The sequence below is a fragment of the Papio anubis genome, unplaced genomic scaffold (assembly GCF_008728515.1).
Source record: "Papio anubis isolate 15944 unplaced genomic scaffold, Panubis1.0 scaffold83, whole genome shotgun sequence".
In the NCBI taxonomy this organism is placed as follows: Eukaryota; Metazoa; Chordata; class Mammalia; order Primates; family Cercopithecidae; genus Papio; species Papio anubis.
The window spans coordinates 20,410-41,012 of NW_022168525.1; the positions used below are offsets into that span (position 1 = coordinate 20,410).

Below are 20,603 nucleotides of genomic sequence, written 5' to 3' on the forward strand. Positions count from 1 at the left end.
GAGACGGGGAAGAGAATGAGTAGTAGAACAGGAGGAGAGCAGGGAGAGGGGAGAAACTGGGACGGGGAGAGGGAAGGAGAAGGGAGAAAATGGGGGCGGGGGTGGAGAGGGACAGAGAGGGGAGAAACTGGGTGGGGGAGAGGGAGGGAGAGGAGAGAAGCCAGCAGGGGGAAAGGGAGGGAGGGGGAGAAAATGGGAGGGGGAGAAGGAGGGAGAAGGGAGAAAAGTAGGGGAAAGAGGGAGAAGGGAGAAAAGTGGGGGAAAGAGGGAGAAGGGAGGAAACGGGTAGGGGGAGAGGGAGGGAGAGGGGAGAAACCAGGAGGGGGAAGAAAATGGGAGGGGGAGAGGGAGGGAGAGGGGAGAAAATGGGAGGGGGAGAGGGAGGGAGGGGAGAGAAACCAGGAGGGAGAGAGGGAGGGAGAGGGGAGAAAATGGGAGGGAGAGAGGGAGGGAAAGCTGGAGAGACAGACGGAAATGAGACAGAGGCAGAGACGGATTCTCACACCTTTGAATAACCCTGAAGCACCTGCCTGAGAGTTTTCGGCTAAGGGACCGTTGAGCAAACACCCTCACCCGCTATGGGGGAAGGGCCAGTCCAGACACCTCTGGAATCCGGAATCCACTCCTCCAACAGGAGACACCAGCCCATCATTCCACAATGGTTCCTGCACTGTGATGGCCTGAAGTTCCTGCTCCCATAAGAGGATGGGCATTGCATTATCCCTTTTTTGTTGTTGTTGTTTTTTAGAACAGAGTCTCGCTCTGTCGCCCAGGCTGGAGTGCAATGGCACAATCTCGGCTCACTGCAACCTCTGCCTCCTGGGGTCAAGTGATTCTTCTGCCTCAGCCTCCAAGTAGCTGGGATTACAGGCGTGTGCCAGCTAATTTTTGTATTTTTAGTAGAGATGGGGTTTCTCCATATGGGCCAGGCTGATCTTGAACTCCTGACCTCAAGTGATCCACCTGCTTCAGCCTCCCAAAGTGCTGGGATTACAGGCATGAGCCACCGCACCAAGCCTGCATTTTCAAATTCTAAATAACCTGTCCTATTGCCTAACGCATCCTGGTCATCCCAAGTGGCCACCAGCAGTGCTGACCACACAAAAGGAAAGTCAGAGGACAGTCGGGCATCAAAGCAAAGGTGAAAAGCCAACGTGGATGCTGGGGTCTCCATTCCTCCCCAGCTGGGGGTCAGGGGGTCTCCAGGGTGAGCGGCTTTTTAACACCTCCACAGCCCACAACTTCCTGGGCCCCCTCTGTGGGCTCTGCTCCCCAGCCCGGGGCTGCCTCCCTCCGCCCGTGCCCTGCGGAGATCCCATCCCTGGGAAGCCTGTGCCTGGATGCCTCACGCCACCACACAGAGGGCACTTTCACCTACTTCTTACCACATGGCACCTGTGAAGCCCCTCCCCACGGTGTCACCCATGGAGCCCCCAGGACCCACGTCCCCTCTTTGTTCAGACGCATACAGGGATGCTTAAGGGAGCCCCCAGGGGCTATGTCCCCCTCTGGGTGCAGGACCTGGGCATCCGCATTTAACAAGCCCCTCCTTCTACTCCTACGTGATTTTAAGGCGGGAAGTCTGAGGCCACACGTTGAGAAGCCCTGGGTTAGACTCTTGGATGCCCAGGGAGCGCCACAGCCCAGATTTGAACCTGAAGCCCTGTGTGGGGTGCAGGATGTTTACCTGTGGGATAAGCCCCCATCTGCCAGGGAGGGGTCCCAGCGGCAGGCCCAGCCACACGGGTGGGAGAAGCCTCGTCTGCAACATAGCAGGTTCCCAGGATTAGGGGAGACCAAGCAAATGCCTGGCTGCCCTGAAGGCGCCAAACGCTCCAGGTCTTTCTGCAAGAAAAGAGGTGAGTTCTGTCCCGCACAAGCCGCCTTTCCCACAGCTGCCTCCCTCCAGTCTCCCCAGAGCCCAGCAAGGAGGGAAACTGCCTGCATTTCCCAGTGTGCTGTGACAAGCTGCCCCACACTCAGAAGATTAAGACCACACCACTCGTAGGACCCCGCTGCTCTGAACTTCCAATGCGCCTCACAGAGCCAAAGTGAGGGTGTGGACAGGGTCCTGTTCCTCCCAGGGTCTCTGGGGAGAATCCACTCCTGGCCTTCAAGAGGCCGCACATGTCCCTCGGCTTGTGGCCGCCACTGTACTTCCGCTTTGTCACTGCATCTCCTTTTCTGCCTCTCCCTCCTGCCTTCCTCCTACAAAGGCCCTGTGATTCCATGGAGGGCCCATCGGAGCATCCGGGATCCTCTCTCCATCTCGAGATCCTTGCCTTTGATGACATCTGCAAAGTCCTTTTCGCTGGATGAGGTAATGCAGGCACAGGTCCTGGGCATAAAGACGTGGGCATTTTGGGGGGACTTTATCTTGCCGCCCACAGATGGGCTTAGCCTCACAGCTTGTGCAGGTGGGAGCCGGGACATGGACCCCTACTGGCTGCTCGGTTCCCTGCTGGGGGTCACCCCTCTGGCCATTGGTCCTGCAGACTTTGCATCTTGGCCTGGGCACTTCACCTTTGTCCTGCGCAGTTTCTCTATCCAGGCCTCAGGATCCAGGGGGATCTGATTAGGAAAACCTGCAACTGCAGCAGAGAGCCGTGAACTTCTGTGTGGCCAGTCTTCACAGCCTCCTGGACGTCTCGCTCCGAGCCCTGGGCGCAGCTCAGCCACAGTGGCCTTGAGCCTTGCATCGCCCAAGTGATAGTGTTCACTTCACACCAGCATTTGCTGACCGCCTGCGGTGGTGTGCGCTTGCCCTGTGTGGCCAGAGCCCATTCTTAGGCCTCACTTACTCTGCAGCCCCAGCCCAAGCCCAGAGCTAGGCATGCAGTGAGGACTCAGAAATGTCTCAAACGGGCCGAGCGCAGTGGCTCATGCCTGTAATCCCAGCACTTTGGGAGGCTGAGGCAGGTGGATCACGAGGTCAGGAGTTCGAGACCAGCCTGGCCAACATGGTAAACCCCGTCTCTACTAAAAATAGAAAAATTAGCCAGGTAGGGTGGCGCATGCCTGTAGTCCCAGTTACTCGGGAGGCTGAGGCAGGAGAATCGCTTGAACCCGGGAGGCTGAGGTTGTAGTGAGTCGAGATCGCAACATTGCACTCCAGCCTGGGTGACAGAGTGAGACGCCGTCTCAAAACCAAAAAAGAAATGTCTCAAATGGAAAGAAGCGTGTGTTGCTCAGATCTCGGCTCCGCTGGTTGATGCACCTGACAGCTGTAACCGAAACACACCCCGTGGATGCCCCCGTGGGCTAAAAAGAACGTGTGCTCAGACTTTCGTGCTAAAGAATCCAGCAGCAGCCAGCCTGGAGATTCACTCCCCGTGTGAAGAAGATCTGAGCCCCTGGCTCATTGCACGGAATGCAGGCTGTGCAGATCCTGCCCCTTTGTTTGGAAGGGTTGGATGAGGCTTGCCAGCTGGAGGATGGTAGAGGGAGGGTGCTAAGGGAAAATGCTATACCAACTGCATGCTTTTTTACAGGGGGCCTGTCCAGTCCGCCACTGCTGAACCACCCTGTATAGAAGTCCTCTCAATCAACCCTATGTCATGGTCGCTGGCTCTGTGTCTCCTCTTCAACCTCTCGAACAAGGTGCCGTCCCTATTGAAGTTGATAGGTGTCTGGCCCAACAGCTTCTAAACATCATCCTCCAGTTCAGAAGCCAGGGCTCCCTGGAGACCCAGCCGATCCCAGGGCTGTGGCAGGGAAAGTGCAGAATGAGCCCGGAACATCTCATGTCCCAGAAAGTGAGGACGCACCCACTGAGTGAAGTAGACACATGGAAAACCCAAATCTAGAGTGATCTGAATGACAAAATAGGTAATGATGTATACAGTCCGGAGACTTGATTAAAGATGTGTGAGCCTACGCTGAATTAAATCAGTGGATACCTGGGGAGCGGAACAGCTCTTCCTTACAGTTGAAAACTGATTGCTGAATGGAGAAGGCTTGCCTCATTAGACAGTCACCGCCTGGCAGCCTCTGTCGCAAGGACTATTTCAGCCAGGCCAGCCCATGATGAGACAGTAGAGCTTCACGAGTTTGACAAGGAACAGGATATTCACGCAGTTTCAGGGTGTCGCCCACCCAGTTACTTACTAACTGCAGAGGGGAGAAAAATAACCGTGCAGTGGGGAGAACTGGCAGCCGCCCCTTTCCCAAGGAACCAAAATTAGCATCACCAGCCAGAGACTAATGGACATCGTCTGCACTGAAGAAACATTGCTTCTGTGGGATTCCTGCCCAAATCTCTAATGTGATCGTGAAGAAATATTGGCTGCACTCAAATCGAGAGACATTCTACAAAGATCCAAACTGTATCTTCAAAACAGCAGCCTCCGGATTAAAAGGTACCTCAGAGAGGTCGCGTCAGAAAACAAGGTGTGACCCAGGAATATATATACATATTTTTTTTTGCTATAAAGGATATTATTGGGATAAATGGCAAGATCTGAATGAGGCCTGTAGATGAGGTGATGGTGTTATTAAAACCAGGAAATTAACATTGAAATAAGTACAATGCGGTTATGTAAGAGAACGTCCTGGTTTTAGGAAATATGGACACTTTTTAGGATGAAGGGGCATCGTGTCTGCCATTTACTCCCAAAAGGATCAGAAGAAAATCACACACACACACACAGACACACACACAGACACACACACACGAGTACACACACAAAGTAAAAGTCATAAAATGTGAACATTCAAGGAATGTGGGTGTGGGCAAATGGAATTATCTGCACTATTTCTTGCCACCTTTGATGTCTATCTGAAATTGCCCAGAGAAGACGAGGAGGTGAAGGAGCTGAGGAGCCCCACCCCAAGCCAGCTTTCCCTCGGCCCACCCAGCCTCCAAAGCAGGGAGAGTCTCCTCAGCTCCCCTGCGCTGGGCCCACAGAGATTCGCTCCAGGCAGAGGCGATGCCACAGTGCTTTGCTGAGCCTCTGGAGGAAGAAATACCCAGCCACTCAGGGCAAAGGCTTCCAACGCCCGCCACTCCCATTCCCAGAGGCTCCCAGCTCCTCCCTGGGCCCCGCGGCTCTGTGGGAGGCTGGCCAGGGCCCTCCTGCTCTGTGCACTCATGGCCCTGGGCACGGCCCAGCCCCTTCCTTTCTGTGAGGCCTGCCCTGGAGGGAACGTGATTCCGTGGCCTGGTGGGCTCCCCAGGCCCAGGCCCCGCCCCAAACCTCTGAGCCGCCCTTCCTGGCCGGGCAGGCTGGTGCCTGCAGACCACTTCCCCTTTGTGATTCAGGGCAGGAGGCCATCGACCCCTTCCCATCTCCGCCCTCATGCGGAAGGGCAGGATTGCAGGTATAAAACTCTCCCACACCCGGCTGTGAGCCACGACAGCATCTGAGGTTTTCACGCCGCTGTCCAAACACATCCTTCGTTCATCAATCCCTTGAACAGTGACGGAGCACCTACCATGTGCTAAGCCCTGGAGTCCCGAGACAGGGACGTGGGCAGCTAAGAGGAGACCAGGCTGAGGCTGGACACTGGGAGGAGGCGGCCCAGGGTGGGGTCACAGCCGCAGCTGTCTCCGGCCAGGGAGAGACTTGCAGGCCTTGGTGTCCCCTGCCTCTCCCCTCCTCCCCTTCAGGGTCTCAGGATGAGGGTAAGATGGGATCCTGGAGATCACCTAGGCCACCCTTCAGGTTTCCCAGGGATTCAGGAGACTGGGCATGCGTCCTGGCCTGGCCCCTGACTGCAGGGTGGCCTGGCCCGGCCCTTCCCTCTCTGCACCTTGGGTGCCTCCTGGGGAATGAGGATGCCTCGTCCTGAGGACCCTCAGGGGTTCCAAGGCCAAACCCATCGGACTGTTTCTGGAATGGTCTCTGAACATGTGGGTTCGAATGCCCCTGTCTCGTTCTTTGCCAGCTTTGTTATCACTGACCTGTCCCTGGAAAAACACGAGCTGGGCTCTGGCCTCTCAAGTGACTCAGCGGGCACAGTGGCTCCAGTAAACACACGTGGAGGAAGGAAACAAGAAGTGATGGAGAGCAGACCCCAGCCCCAGCCCCAGCCCTTACCCCAGGAGGCCTGGAGGCGGACAGGGCGGTGAAGGACGGATGGACAGGGCAGGTGGGGTGGACAAGTGGGTGGGATGGACTCACCGCCTCTCCCCGGTGCCTTGGCCTCCTCAGGCCCCGCTTTCTCCCAGCTCACAGAGGGCCTCGTGGTCATCGTCCAGACGTGGTCCCGGCTGCTGCCCCCTCCTGAGGGTCCCACGGGACCCCTTCCCATGGGGGTCGGCTCCTCAGTGATCACAGCAGGGAGGTTCTCCATTACCTGCGGCGGCCTCACATGCCTGGCCCTGTGGATAGAGTGGGTGTGGTCAGGAGAGGTGGCCCCCGCCAGAACCAGCACAGAGGCTGTGTCCAAGGCTGGGGTCCAGAGGAGAGAACGCCAGCGTTGCTGAGCGCCTGCACCTTTCAGACCCAGCGGGCCCCTCACCGCAGCAGGTGACCGTGCGCGGTGTTGTGGTGGGCGTGATCCCGCACCGCTGCTGTGCCTCCCTCCCCATCTCGGGTGTGCTGTGCTCTCTTCCTCCACAGGGCCTCCTCTCACTGGTTTTCTGCCTGGAGGCCCCTTCCCCATCGAAGCAGAGCCCCTGGGTGTCTTGGGCCTCTCCTCAGGGGCCGGTCACTGCCTCTTTGCTAGGCCGTCATGCCTGACAGACTCTGCTCCCAGGACAGTGCTCCATTGCCTGCCTGAAGACACAGAAGGACACAAAGTCCCCCTTCCGGCATCACATGCAGGCGCAGGGCCCGTGGGGACGGCGGCCGGGGCCAGGGCTGAGGCACACAGGGGACAAATCCCAGCTGTGGCCGCGGGGATGGGGTCAGCCGTGTCCTCCTCAGCTCCGGCCTCAGGCAGAGAGGCTGACAAGCGGGGAGGACGGCAAGCGCAGTGTCAGGACCCTGCTGTCCCTACAGGGAGGGCTTGGTCATGGGGGGCCTCACTGTTCCCTGATTGTGAGTGGAGGAAGGTCCACCCTGCCCCACTAGAATGCCATGGCCAGGGCGGTTTTCAAGTCCAGAGCCTCGGGGAGCGATGGGGACGCAGAAGAAGGAAAAGGGGTTCCGTCCGTGCCTGACGTGTGGTGAGAAGGTTTTCCCTGCTGCTATCTAACGCAGGCTCCGCTGCCCCTCCTTGGTGAAATGTGAGGTGGGAAAGAAATAAGCCAGTGTCCCCTGCAGCTCCTGCCTCCCATCTCCCTGCCCCACAAGACATTCTGAGCAAACACTGGGACAGACTTTCCTACGTGTGGACTCGTCCCCTTGCTCTTGGCTTGAAGCCCCCAGTGGTCAGCAAACATCCCCTCTGCAGGCAGGGCATGGAGAACCGGGGCAGCGATGCCTCTGACCTCTGTCTGGAGGCAAAAGTGCAAGTCTGGCCTCCTGCTGTCCCGTCACCACTTTTGTGGTGGACGCTGGGGGACCAGGCACCCAGGGCTTGCCAGGGCCTCTGTCCGGGCCTCAGAGACCTGATGGGCCCACCAAGCTGGGGCCTGCCAGTGGCCAGGACAACCCCCAGAGCCTCCTGTCCTTGCCCCATCTCCCACTTCCACCCTGGTCTCTGGGCAGGGAATGTGGCAGAGGACTGGGAGGCAAACCGGGCAGCTGTTGGGGGTACGTGGGGTCTGCAGTCAGGGACACAGGACGCGGCTGTGAAGGGAAGGCAGGAGGCCCTGGACATCCAGCACCCAGGAAAGGCAGAGAGGCATCCCTAGGCGCTTCAAGCCAGGAGCAGGGGGTCGAGTCCACACGTAGAAAAGTCTGTCCCAGCGTCTGCTCAGAATGTCTCGCAGGGGCGGGGAAATCAGAAGCAGGAGCGGCGGGAGTGCTGGGCTTATTTCTTCCCCACCTCAATTTTTCACCAAACAGGGGCAGCTGAGCCTGCATCAGACAGCAGCACGGAAAATCTCACCATACATCAAGCACAGACAGAGCCCGGCTTCCTTCCCCAGCACCCCCAGCCCTCCCCCAAGGCTCTGAGCCTGAAAACCCAGAGACAGTCAAGACTGACCTCAGGACTCCCAGGACAGTGGGTGTCAACTGGCACACCTCCCATTGCCAGACGCCTTGGCCCAGCAACCCCAAGGAAGGCCTACCTCCCCAGTACACAGATGGGGAAACCGAGGCTCTGAGGGGTCAGGCAATTCTCCTGCCTGTGCGCGCACACACACACACGCGCACACACACACACACACGTGCACCCGCACACCCATCAGACCAAAGCAGAAGCACACACTGCAGCTGCCATCCCTGCTGCCTCTTCCCCACCCGTGAGCACCTCCGCCATCCCCGCACTGCTCTTGGCTCGGGCCACCACTGCGGCGACAGCTCCCTTCACAGAGGCTCCCCAAGAGGCCACTCCCCTGTAACATTTAGTACAGAACGAGGAAACCCTCATGGGGGGGCGAGTCGGCTGCAGGCAGGGACAAGTGGGTGTCATGTAAGCCCAGCCATCACCCCTGCCCCCATAGCTGTGGCTGTCACCCTGAGAACCGGCCTCCCAGGCCCCAGCTCACCGCACACTGTGGGCTCCATCAGCAGAGCAGGGGCAGGAGGAGCCCACCGTCTAAAGTCTTTGGTTTCAACAACCACCACCCACCCCTGTGCTGTGCCAGCTCTGAGCCGGCCAGTGGGAACACAGAGGGAGGAAGACCCAGACCTGCTCAGTTGAGAATTTAGACAGAATAGCGATGGTTCCGTGAGGCAGGTTCTATGAGGCATAGAGAGGGTCCCCTAGCCCTGGCCGAGGAGGGAATCTCAGTCAGGGAAGGCTCCCTGGGGACCTCAGACCGCAGGGCCTCAGCCAGACCAGCCCCGGGCCAGCAAGGCTTGCAGAGGCGACAGCTCCTGGCTATGAAGTGGCCCCGGCACACCCCCTCCCACCAGCACACCTGCTCCAACTGTAACCTGATTGGTCAGTTTGTGGCCAAATCCTTCCCACCCCCCAACCACCTCTGGGGGCCGGGAATGGTGAATCAGGAGACATCTGACGCCAAGAGGCGCCCAAGAGACCCTTCAGGGAAACTGCTCGCCCAGGAGTGGGAGCAGGGTGCAGCCCGTAAGACGCTTTCCAAAGGAGGAAACGTGCATGGAACTGTGGACATGGAACATGGCCTCACTGATCAAATGCCTTGTGCAGCCTGGGGCCTTCACCCTCCCTGTTCCCATGTCCTGGGACCCTGGTCACGCCTGGAGAGCTCTGGGCACCTTCGGGGACAGCGCGGGACGCTCCGGCTGCCCTTGCCAGCCTCAGACTTCGCTTTCTCCTCCTTGCTTTGCAGGACTGTGGTCCTGGTACCTGTGGCTGCCTGTGCCCACCACCTGGCCCGGGGTCTGTGGCAGCACCAGGAAGCCGCTGCCTGCAAGGCCAGGCTGTCTTCCCATCTCATCTCCGGAAGCGCATGGAGGGGTCTCGACAAAGCGCTGGGGTCCACTCGCTGGCGTGCGAGCTTCCTGGTTTAGGGGGTCTTTTGCTCCCAATGCCTGACCTTGGGGTCCTCGTCCTCCCATCTCTGCCTTTGTCCCTCAGGAGCCAGGTCTCATGTCCCTGTAAGCAGAGCAGGGGTCCCAGCAGCCTTTCTGCATCCACTGGCTGATGCCCGGGACACCTGCCTGCCTCCCAGCCCACCTCCCCCTGGGTTAGGAACGGGCCTGTTCGAAATGGCATCCAGGGCTTCTATGGGCCTGGCACACAGCCGGTGCTCAGAGACGGTCTCCTGAGAAAAGGAGGGCTCCCCGGGCTCAGGGAATTTCCCACCTGCTGTTACAACCCTAAGCGTGGGGTTCCTGTGCAGAGCCTGGCGATGAGGAAGTGAGTTCCGTCTCCGCAGCGTCCCCTCCCTCCACCAGGCCCAGCCACCACTGCACAAGCAGAGGCCCCAACCACGGGTAGGTGTTGATGCTCCCAGGGGCCAGCTCACCGAGCTGGGCGACCACCAAGCAGCCTGCAGGACTCTCTCCTTCCTGCCTTTATCCTGTTTGTTCAGTTTATCATCAGGATAAACCCTTGGAGGGCCCTGGATGGGTCAGAACAGGCCCCAGCCCCAGGCCAGCCTCCGGCTCCAGGGCAAGGGGCGGAGTTTGGCTCCAGAACATGGAGATGTGGGGCCAAACCCTGGTTTCTGGGAGACCTCTCCATGCCTCAATTTACTGAGCCAGAAAATGAGAATGAGCACGCACACCGCACAAGTGGGTCGAGTGGGTAAAAGGGACAGTGCTCCTGGTCCACAGTCAGAGTTTGGTGAGTGTGGGTTGGAAGAAGGAGGGAGAGGGCCCGGGCCGGCCCTGAACGGGTTTGGGAAGCTTTGGCCAAGCTTTCGCCATGCTGTTACTGAACAAATACTTCTAGGGTCATTGAGACCTCACCTATGCCACCAAGCACCTCTGGAGTGTTGACTTGTCACCTCGCATCCTGGGGTGACACTGTCCTTTCAAAATTCATGCCCACAGGAACCTCAGAATGGGGCCTTACTCGGAAATGGTCTGTGCAGACGAAGTGACCTTCACTTAAGATGAGGGTGTTCCAGATGAGGATGGCCCTAAATCCCGTGCCTGGTGTCCTTGTGAGTAAAAGAGAAGACACGGAGACACACAGAGCAACCGGAGAGGAGGCCACGTGACCACCAGGGTGGAGAGTGGACTGATGCAATCACAGCCAAGGAGCGCCCGGAGCCACAGGGAGCGGGAAGAGGCAGGGAGGAGCCGCCCCAGGAGCCTTCTGAGGGACACCTTGAGTTCGGAATTCCGACCTCTAGAGCTGCGAGAGAACATGAGCAAGAGGGCTCTGCCATGCGCTCTGGCAGCGCGGGAAACCGGCGCAGCCGTGCACTCCTGGGCCCTGCCTTCCTCTTCTGCGTTGTGCGGCCATCCTCACTCATGTTGCTGGAAGAGTGAGTGATGACTCCGTGCATAAAACGCTGGCCCAGCGCCCGACACGGGACACAGTTGTCATCGCTGTCACAACGGTGTTGACAGTCACATAATTATGGCTGTCCGGGGTGCTCACAGCATCCTTGGCTCACCTGGAGGAGGGAGGCACCACCGTGCCCCTTTCACAAATGAGCCATCAGCTGCGGTGACTCTGCCTGCCCAAGGTCACACAGCCAAGCAGCACAGGTGGGGTTGAACCCAGGCGGTCTGAGCCCAGCCCCCGCGTACCCATCCTAAACCTAACCCTGACTTGGGCCCAGCCGTGCCTCCAGCCACAAGCTCAGCCGCAGCCCCGCTGCCTGGCACTGGGAGGCCACACCCTGAGTGGCCGGCCCACATGTAGGCTGCCCCTGGCCCTGGCACTGGCTGACGCCACTAACTCCCCGCTGTGTCACTTTCCTATTCATCTCATTTGAGTCTCGTCAACGGCAAAAGGTTGGAAACTCCCGCTTCACAGACAGGGCAGGGCTCCCGGGGTTCCTGGGGAATCACGCACAGGCCCACAGGGGGACTCAGTGGTGTACACACACGGGACCACACGCCCCGGCACACCTGCAGTTGAAGGCTGGGCCCAGGCCCTCCCTGGAATTTTCAGGCTGGAGCCCCTGGTCCAGTGGCTGGTCCATTTGGTTGTTGGAAAAGAGACCAAGGTGGCAGCGTCAAAGTGGCTGGTTACAGCCACCGCGGTGCCGGGTGAGGCTTAGAGGCGCTGGGCTTGCCCTGGTGGGTCTGGCAGTGTGGCCCGAGCTAACCAGGGGCTGGGGTCACACCTAAGACCCGCTGGACTTGGAATCCAGCGACAGGCTGGCTCTGCTCCCAGACCCCCAGGGCTGCTCATGCCGAGGGTCAGCATGGGGTCAAGCCAGGTCCCAGAAGCAAGGGTGCTTTGTCAAAGCTGAAACCATTGCCCGTAATTACTGCGGATTGGCACTGCCAGCACCTGTGAGCTCTGAGTAGGGTCTGCTGAGGGTGCCGCCGACCTCCCTGAGGCCCCCAGCTCGCAGTTTCGCTCCACTCCCATCCGAAACAGCTCAGAAAAGTCCTCAAGAGAGTGTAAAGATCCAACCGTGGCAAGACCCGCAGATAGCAGCCTGCTCGGCCAGTCCGCACCCCACCTGCCCCGGAGCCCCCCGTACCTGAGGCGTGCTCCTCGGGGGCAGCTCCCAGGCCCACAGGACCGTGGCACGCAGGCACCAGGTGGCCGCTCCTGGCCCAGCGCTGGCTGGCCCCACAGGGTTGTCTCCAGCTGGACGGAGCAGGCAGGGGCCGCCCACAGCCGGGCTGACTGCACAGCGGCCTCCGCCCCCTGCTTCCTGCCCTACTTCCTCCCTGCGCCTGAGGGCCGGTGACGGAGAGGCAGGCCCAGCGCGGCTGCACAGACACCGCAGCCGGTTGATCATTAGCTCTTTCCTGGACCGGCTCCAGGCCCTGTCCTGCCTGCCCGCTGCCCAGCCCCCAGGTTCTGTACTAGAGGCCGGGGCAACCAGCCCCCCGCCTCGGCTGGGATTGGGGAAGTCCACCAGCCACCGGCCCTCCAGCCCTGCCAGCCTCAGCTCTGCTCTCTGTTCCTCTTCCACTTACTGCACACACACACACACGCATGCCTGCACACACACATGCATGCACACACACACACATGCATGCACACACACACACATGTGTATGCAGACACACAAACACACATGTGCATGAGCACACAGACTCACGAGCACAAGTGTGTGCACACAGACAGGCACACGTATGCACACACACGCTCACATGCAGTTCCTTCCGTCTCCGCCCGGGTGCTGCCCAGGCCACCGGCTCCATCAATGGGAACACTTAGGGGAAGAGATGGGCCCCCCTCCGCCTCACCGCAGCTCTCCTTGTAAACCTGGCCTGTCCCAACGGGCCTCCCTCTTTACCTCCCCCAACTGGCTCCAGGCCTGAGCCAGGTTTGAGAGCAGAAACTCCCTGGCCAGGCGGACCCAAGGCCAAAGCACGGAATCTCACCCCTGCCCGCTGAGGAAGCCTGGCCTGGGCTCACGTCAGCTCAGACAAGAGGCAGAACTGAACTCTGTTGGCCCCACCTGTCTGCCTGCTCTGATGCCCTTGCCAACACAGGAGTATGAGCACCCACGTGGTGGATGTGGGCTGCTGGCTCCGGCCCAGCTCTAGGAAATGGGAATGGGAGGGATCCCTCCATCCTGTGCTGTGGTAGGTTGGTGCTTTACACACACCTGGTTTAATAAAACCAAGAATAATCGCTAAGTTAAATAGTAACGTATCCATCTCACAGATAGGAAAACTAAGTCTCAGGGGGTAATATGACATGCCCAAGGCCAGTGACCAGCTAGAAGATAAAACTGGAACCAGTTCTGACTGGTCCTGAGGGCTTTAGGGCTGGGCTTTTCAACCCAGGCACTACTGACATTTGGGGTCGCATCCTTCTTTGTTGCAGGGCAGGGGGCTGTCCTGTGCACTGGAGGGTTTTAGCTGGTCCCTGGCCTCCACCCACTGGATGCCAGTAGCCCCCTCCTCTAATCATAACAGCCAAACAGCTCAGATATTGATCCCCTAGAGGTGAAGTCGCCCCAGGCTGAGAATTCCCACCCCAGGTGAGCTACTCAGGTCAAAGCCCCTCCCAGCCCACACCTGCGTCCTTCATCCTCACCCTCCCGTCCTGCTCACCTTTCTCTAATCACAGGCTCTGCCCAGGGGCTGCCACTTGCCTCAAGTCCCTGCATCCTGCACGGCAGCCCTAAAGTCACACCTTCCCTCCTCCTCACTGAGGCCAGGGCCTGGGAGCGGGGGTGCAGCTGCAGATGCCCATGCACATCCCCTCGCTGCCCCGAAAAGACGCAAAGCCCTCGGGGAGGGCCCACGTGAGGCCCAAGCCCCTTAGGGGCCCAGCCTCCAGGCTCCCCGGCCGGTCTGGCCAGCCCCACCTTCCATGCCACCAACATGCTCGGTGAGCACACGGTGGGTTGCGGGGGGTGGTTCAGAGGCACCAAAGGAGACTTTCAGAGAGTCCCCAGTGGCAGCAATCTGGAAGTCTGACCCACAGGCAGAGGGGCAGCAGCTCCCAGACCAGCTCTTCTTCCCTGCAGGGACGCGGCTCCCCAGCCCCAGCTCGTCTGAGGAGGAAAACGGTGGTGTCTCCAGCCTCATCCAGGGGCAGTCACTCTGTCAGTTTCGTGGAGCTGCCACAACCAAGTGCCACAAACTGGGGACTCCAGACAGCAGAAATGTCATCTCTTACAGCTCTGGAGGCCAAAAGTCCAAAATCAAGCTGTGGGAAGGGCCACAGTCCCTCTGGAAGCTCCAGGGGAGGCCTCTTCCTGCCTGCTCCAGCCTCTGGAGCTCCACGTATGTTCTGCTGCAGGTTGCATTGCTCCAGTCTCTGCCTTTGTCTTCACCCAGCCTCCTCCTCTGTGTCTGTCTCTTCAGTCTCTCCTAAGCGCCCTGTCACTGGATTTGGGGTCCACCTGAATAACCCAAGATGATCTCATCCAGAGACCCTTCAGGAAATTACATCTGCAAAGACTCTTTTTCCAAATAAGGTCAGGTTCACAGGTTCAGGATGGACGTACCTTTTGGGGTCAGCTCGGTACATAAGCTGTGATGCAGGCCTGGGACAGTGGTTAGAAATAGTGGCCCCCAACCACAGCCCCTCAACCCCAGCAGCCTGCAGCCCCTCCAGCCTGGTGTCCTCCCGGCCCCCTCCTTGGGCCTTGGGGATGGATGATACAAGGTCCGGGGACCCCATCCTGAAGCCCCTCCTGGACTCCAGCCCTCAGCACCCCACCCTTCCTTGCAGACACCTGCCGGCCCCATCTCCCACCTTCCTTCTCCCACCAAAGCTCAACTTTCATCCTGCCCAGCCCCTGCCAGCTGGGAGCCTCTGTCCAGCTCCCTTTGCCTCCCATCTCAGGGGACTGGGTAATGCTTCCACCCTTCACAAAGGTCCCGCTGCCGAAGCCCAGAGCACTTTGGGAGCTGGATTCTCCTGGCACCTTCCCTGTGGAATGGGTGCAACTCTGGGCACCCACCTCTCCTCCATTTGGGCTGATTTCCTGGGTGAGCGGCCACCCCTGAGGCATCTGCTGCCCCAGTGCTCAGGACCTGTGGATGCCCACAGACGCACTCAACATCACCACCCCGTTCCAGGTCTTCCTCTCCCTACGCCTCCACCAGTGCCATCTATAGCCTCTGTGGCTCCCTCCCCTGCTCAGCGAGTCTTCTCCACCGAGGGTCACATTCATGCCTCGGGTCCAACACGTCTGTCAACACATCCTCACGGGGTGGTCACTTCCTCTGAGTAGCCCTGGGGGTCAGGGAGGCGGGGACGTGAGATTCTGTGGCTGTGCCCTGAGTCATCATAAAGATTAAATTAGACTTGAGGACTTTTCCAACAAGCCGAGCACAGGTGCACAGCTCAGTTGCACTGAGATTCTGTGCCCACGCCGAGTTCTCTCCGTGGCCTTGGCCCAGCGAGGAGCACAGAGCAGCTGCGCTTGACAGGCAGGTGGGGAAGAACTGACGTCCCTGGGAGGTCAGTGCCTCCTACCAGTGCCCTGGCCGCGTTGTCCTCACCATGGATGGGGCTGCCTGTGCCCCTGCTCAGATGATGGCCCCAAGGGGCTGTGAAGAGAAGTGGGGAGTGGGCGCCCAAGACCACCTGCGTTAACTTGCTGCCTGCCTGTGGCACCTCCTCCTCCTCCTCCGGGCCTCAGTGTCCCGTCTGTGACCTGAGACTCAAAGCGGGTGCCCCCAGTTCTCCAGCCTACTCACACCTCTGCCCCTTCTCCAGAGTGGGCAGAACAGTCCTCTCCTGGCCAGAGACGCTTGGCTTCCCCTGTGTTTGCTTTTCTGGAAGCTGCGTTGAAAAAAGCCCCCAGACGGGCTCCACATCCACACACGGGTCTGGAGACATTTCCTCTCCTGGCCATTGTCCCCCGTGGTGGCTGGAGACCCCGTATCCTGTTTGTCTCTGCAGCTGTACTTCTGGCCCAAGGCCGGGGGAATTTTCCAAGAGCCTCCCCAACTGCACAGAGCACCCTGACTGCACACAGCACACCCAGCGGCCTCCTGGAGGAAGGAGCCTGAGCCTTCAGGGCTGGGGGCTTTCCAAGCAGGCCCACCTAGAGGCTGCAGATCCTAGGGCAGAAGCGCACACAGCCCCTGCTGCCAGAGGGGCCGTCCGAACTCCAACTCAGGCTTCAATTCTCTCAGGACAATCTGTCTCTCCTCTGGGCCTCAGTCTCCCCATCTTGCAAATGATAGAGTTGGGCTTGGAGATTTCTAAGTGCCCTCCAGCTCAATAGTTTTGCTCCCTGATGTGGTTGTAATAAATTCCAATTGTCACTTGCCAAGAAGATGCTCAGCCCTTCATAAGGATTGTCATCACATGGGGCTTGCTGATGGCCCCACCAGCTTGACTGTCTCCTGATGGCCACTGAACTAATTCACAGAGGGGCTAGAGGAGGCATGACCTGCCCAGGGCCACACAGCTCCTATGTAGCAGAACCAGCCCGGATCCCAGTCCTTCCAGCACCAAACCTGTGATCCTCACTGTCAGGACTCTGAGCCCAAGCCAAACCATCGCATCCCCTGTGCAAGCATCCCTGTGACTTGCACATATACGCCCAGATGGCCTGAAGTAACTGAAGAATCACAAAAGAAGTGCAAATGCCCTGCCCCGCCTTAACTGATGACATTCCACCACAAAAGACATGAAAATGGCCAGTCCTTCCCTTAAGCGATGACATTATCTTATGAAATTCCTTTTCCTGGCCCATCCTGGCTCAAAAGTCTCCCCCACTGAGCACCTTGTAACCCCCACTCCTGCCCGCCAGAGAACAACCCCCCTTTGACTGTAATTTTCCTTTACCTACCCAAATCCTATAAAACGACCCCACCCTTATCTCCCTTCGCTGACTCTCTCTTTTCGGACTCAGCCCGCCTGCACCCGGGTGAAATAAACAGCTATGTTGCTCACACAAAGCCTGGTTGGTGGTCTCTTCATGCGGACACGCATGACATTCACCCCTCCCTCGACTGCCCTCTGGGGCTCTCTAAGGTGTGAGTGGAGCAGCCAGAGACAAAGGCAGTGGTGCCCTCAATTCCCGGAAACCCCGGGAAGCAAGTCCTGCCCAACAGTCTGCGGTTTTCCAGGGAACCTAACACCCACTCCTTTGAGCTCCAAGCCCCAGTGTGAATCTTTGAGACGCTGCTCTGGAAAGCAGCAACCCTCCTCTCTCCCTTTCCTGATCTCTGGGACCAGCTGGTGTTTTACTGAATTATAAGACAAGGCGGCCCATTGCCAGGGTGAGGGGACAGTCTTAGAGTTTCTCCATCTCGTCACCCACCTTTTACACCAGGCTGTTTTCCGTCTCTGGCCCGCTCTGGGCTGGGAAGCTGCTGAACAGGTATGTTAGAGTTTGGAGAGAAAACAAAACGAGCCACCCTGGCCAGAGGCTTTCCCTGAGGGCGGAACAAACTTGTTTTCAGCAAGTGTTTCCCATCTCGGGGTTTGGCTGCTCCGGAGTCTGGGCAGACGAGGTGCCGGGGACACAATCTCTAGCCAACGTAGAAGCAGCAGGCATGGCCACCACTGCCTGGGAAAAGCGAGTGCGCCTTCAGACTTCTCCTGTGACTGTCCTGGGTCGCTCAAAGAAGCGACCAGACCTGTTCCTGCGTCCTTCCTTCAGCAAAGCCCAAATCGGACCTACCTGTGACAGAGCAGTATAAGCCCCCCCAGCCACGCCCTTCAGCTGTGGTCTTTCAGCCCTCCCCCCCTTTAATTATCCATCTCAGAAGCTCCCAGGACAGCTCCTGCCAGCCCCTGCGTGCTGACCAGGCTCCCTGAGGTCCGAGCCCCAGGGTGCAACTCAAGTTGGGGGGAAGGGGAGTTCCTGGCTGGGGAGCAGAGGCCCTGCCTTCTACCTCTTTTGTCTTTGTGTTTTTCAGCCTCCTGCAGCAAATGATGACAGCTGTAGTCATAGGAAGGCACAGGTGGTTTCTGGCTTCATCGCACTGTCTCAGAGCATTTTCAGTTCTGGGCAGTGAATCATCTCGGGCTCAGAAGGTGATTCCGAACCTGCCCCCACATAAGCAGGGGTCCCCGGGACTACATCCCTCCCAGGAAACTGCACCTCTGAGGGTCGGTCCCACTCTCCACCTCCGAGTAATGCTGCTTTTTGCAGCTTGGAGCCCCACCTGCCACTGACTTTGGCAGCACTCCCATCCCAGCTCTGCCTTCTGGGACCCCACCTGTCCCATGGTTTGGCTGCTCACAGGAGGAGCTCACAGACAAGGGGCGGGTAACTGACTGGGAAACAGACCAGGATGGCAAAGCACGATCGGTGCAGCAGCAAAGGGAGGCCTGGGAGGAAAGAGAGGAGGGTGAAATCTAGGAAGGCTTCCTGAAAGAGGAGGCACCTGCGCTAAGACTTGGAGGGAGAGGAACCAGGCAAAGCAGGGGAGTAAAGGGCTTCTCAGGGGTCAGAGCCAGCTCAAACAACTGTGATCCTGGCAGGCAGTGTGCTAAAATCTCCCACAGCCACTTCAGGGGACTATGGACACTGGCAGCCAAGGAGAGGCCAGCATGCTTGCACCCCAAGGGGTTAATCTACAACGCCATAAAAGTGACTCTCAGGAATGCAGAGGCCTGGGGCTAGAGGCTACCCGCAGTCTCCCCACTTCAGTGCTGGTTCTCCCATTGGTCCTGTCCAGCAGAAACAGGCATGCAGGAGCCTCCAAGGTCATTCTAGAACAGGGGAGGCAAACGTGCTCTGGGTAGGGCCGGAGGGAGCATGTTTAGCTTTGCCAGTCATCAGGTCCGTCACAACCTTGCCCTTACAGCAGGAAAACAGACAGCAGTAAGTGAATGGGTGTGGCCACGTGCCAAGAAAACTCTCTATAATAGTATAATACAAGATGGGGCAGCAGATTTGGTCATGAGTGTGGTTTGTAAGCTGAGGCCGTCTTCTGTTGTGAAACAGGCTTGAAACATGGTACATGGGCCCCGCTTCGCTGCTCCACCCTGGTCATGCCTGCAATGGTGCAAATGTGCACACAGAGAAGTCAATCACCAGGTGGCAACACGAACCTAAACGGAAGAGAAGGCAACAAATAAAGACAAGTGGGCCGGGCATCGTGGCTCACGCCTATAATCCCAGCACTTAGGGAGACCCAGGCGGGCGGATCATGAGGTCAGGAGTTCCAGACCAGCCTGACCAACATGGTGAAACCCCATCTCTACTAAAAATACAAAAATTAGCTAGGCATAGTGGTGCATGCCTATAATCCCAGCTACTCAGCAGGCTAAGGCAGGAGAATCACTTGAACCCTGTAGGCAGAGGTTGCAGTGAGCCGAGATCACGCCACTGCACTCCAGCCTGGGCAACAGAGCGAGACTCCGTCTCAAAAATAAAATAAAGACAAGTGGTTGGATAAAAAGATTGTAATTTACAACCTTCAAGCTTATAAATGGGGAGATTGAGGGGCAAGGCAGAAATGACCTTCACCCAAGGTCACAGGAAGGAGAGTTCTGGTGATTCCATGGCCCTTTCATTTTAGATGTGACTGAGTGCCGGACACCGTGGTTCACCGCTGTAATCCTAGCACTTTGGGAGGCCGAGTTCAGATCACTTGAGGTCAGGAGTTCAAGACCAGCCTGGTCAACATGGTGAAACCCTGTCTCTACTAAAAAAAAAAAAAAAAAAGATACAAAAGTTAGCCGAGTGTAGTGGCAGTTGCCTATAATTCCAGCTACTTGGGAGGCAGAGGTGAGAGAATCACTTGAACCCGGGAGGCAGAGGTGACAGTGAGCCGAGATCCTGCCATTGCACTCCAGCCTGGGTGACAGAACAAGATTCCGTCTCGAAAAAGAATGAATAAATGAATAAATAATTATATAAGTAAATGTAACTCAGAGATCGGCCCCCGCCCCTGAGAACACAGCCCGGCCAGATCCCAGCTCCACGCTGAGCAGCCCTGCCATCTTTCCCAGTCTCCGATTCCTCCTGTATAAAATGCTGTCTCTGCTAAACGCAGTATTTCCCGGAAACACAAACAAGCAAAGTTGTCCCCGCACACCTCCCAAGGCATTCCCAAGCCCTACTCAGGCTCGAGAACAGCAGGGAAGGACCAGCACAAATCTCTCCCGAGGTTCCTTCCTGAGTTAACTCCTCTGCACACCAAGTTTGAGGACGGGTGTATCCGGGCCGGCACGATAAGCCGCTAGTCTGGAGCCCCGTACCAGCTGGTGCTGGAATGGCAGCATCGTGAGTCATCCCCCGGAAAGGGCTAGGATGATGCTCCACTCAGCAGCGCTCACACTGTGTTATTTCTGGCCTTTGCTGCTGAAACCGGCCCCTGATCAGAAGAGCAGAGCTCTAAGCCCCGTGATTTCAGGAACTGCTCTTTGCAAAACAAGGACACAGGGCTCGTAGGCTTTCCAGATGACTGATGGCCACCCCGGCCGGATGGGTGGCTAGGCCGCCGGGTCGGAGGCCTGCAGGAAGTGGTCAGCAGTTCTCGTGCCTGGGCTGGAACTGAAGACACCCACCCCCAAACTGGCTGGAATGTCCTGCTCTGTCGGGGCAGGCGTCAGCCTGGAGCCCAGGGAATCGCTGACTCTGCGGCCCAGCAGGTCCACAGTCC

General features: G+C 58.2%; 1 protein-coding gene across 1 annotated transcript in view; it reads right to left on the reverse strand.

The window, feature by feature from the left end:
* SH3TC1 (SH3 domain and tetratricopeptide repeats 1) overlaps nucleotides 1-12,598 on the reverse strand; it is a gene marked incomplete at its 3' end in the record, with an annotated part of 33,002 nt that extends 20,404 nt beyond the window's left edge. The window contains exons 1-3 of the mRNA XM_031662674.1: nucleotides 12,092-12,598; nucleotides 6,123-6,322; nucleotides 1,688-1,762 (exon numbers count right to left, since the gene is read on the reverse strand). Of these exons, the coding sequence (XP_031518534.1) occupies nucleotides 1,688-1,762; nucleotides 6,123-6,294 (247 nt within the window). The remainder of the gene's footprint in view (nucleotides 1-1,687; nucleotides 1,763-6,122; nucleotides 6,323-12,091) is intronic.
* Between the last annotated feature and the right edge of the window lie 8,005 nt (nucleotides 12,599-20,603).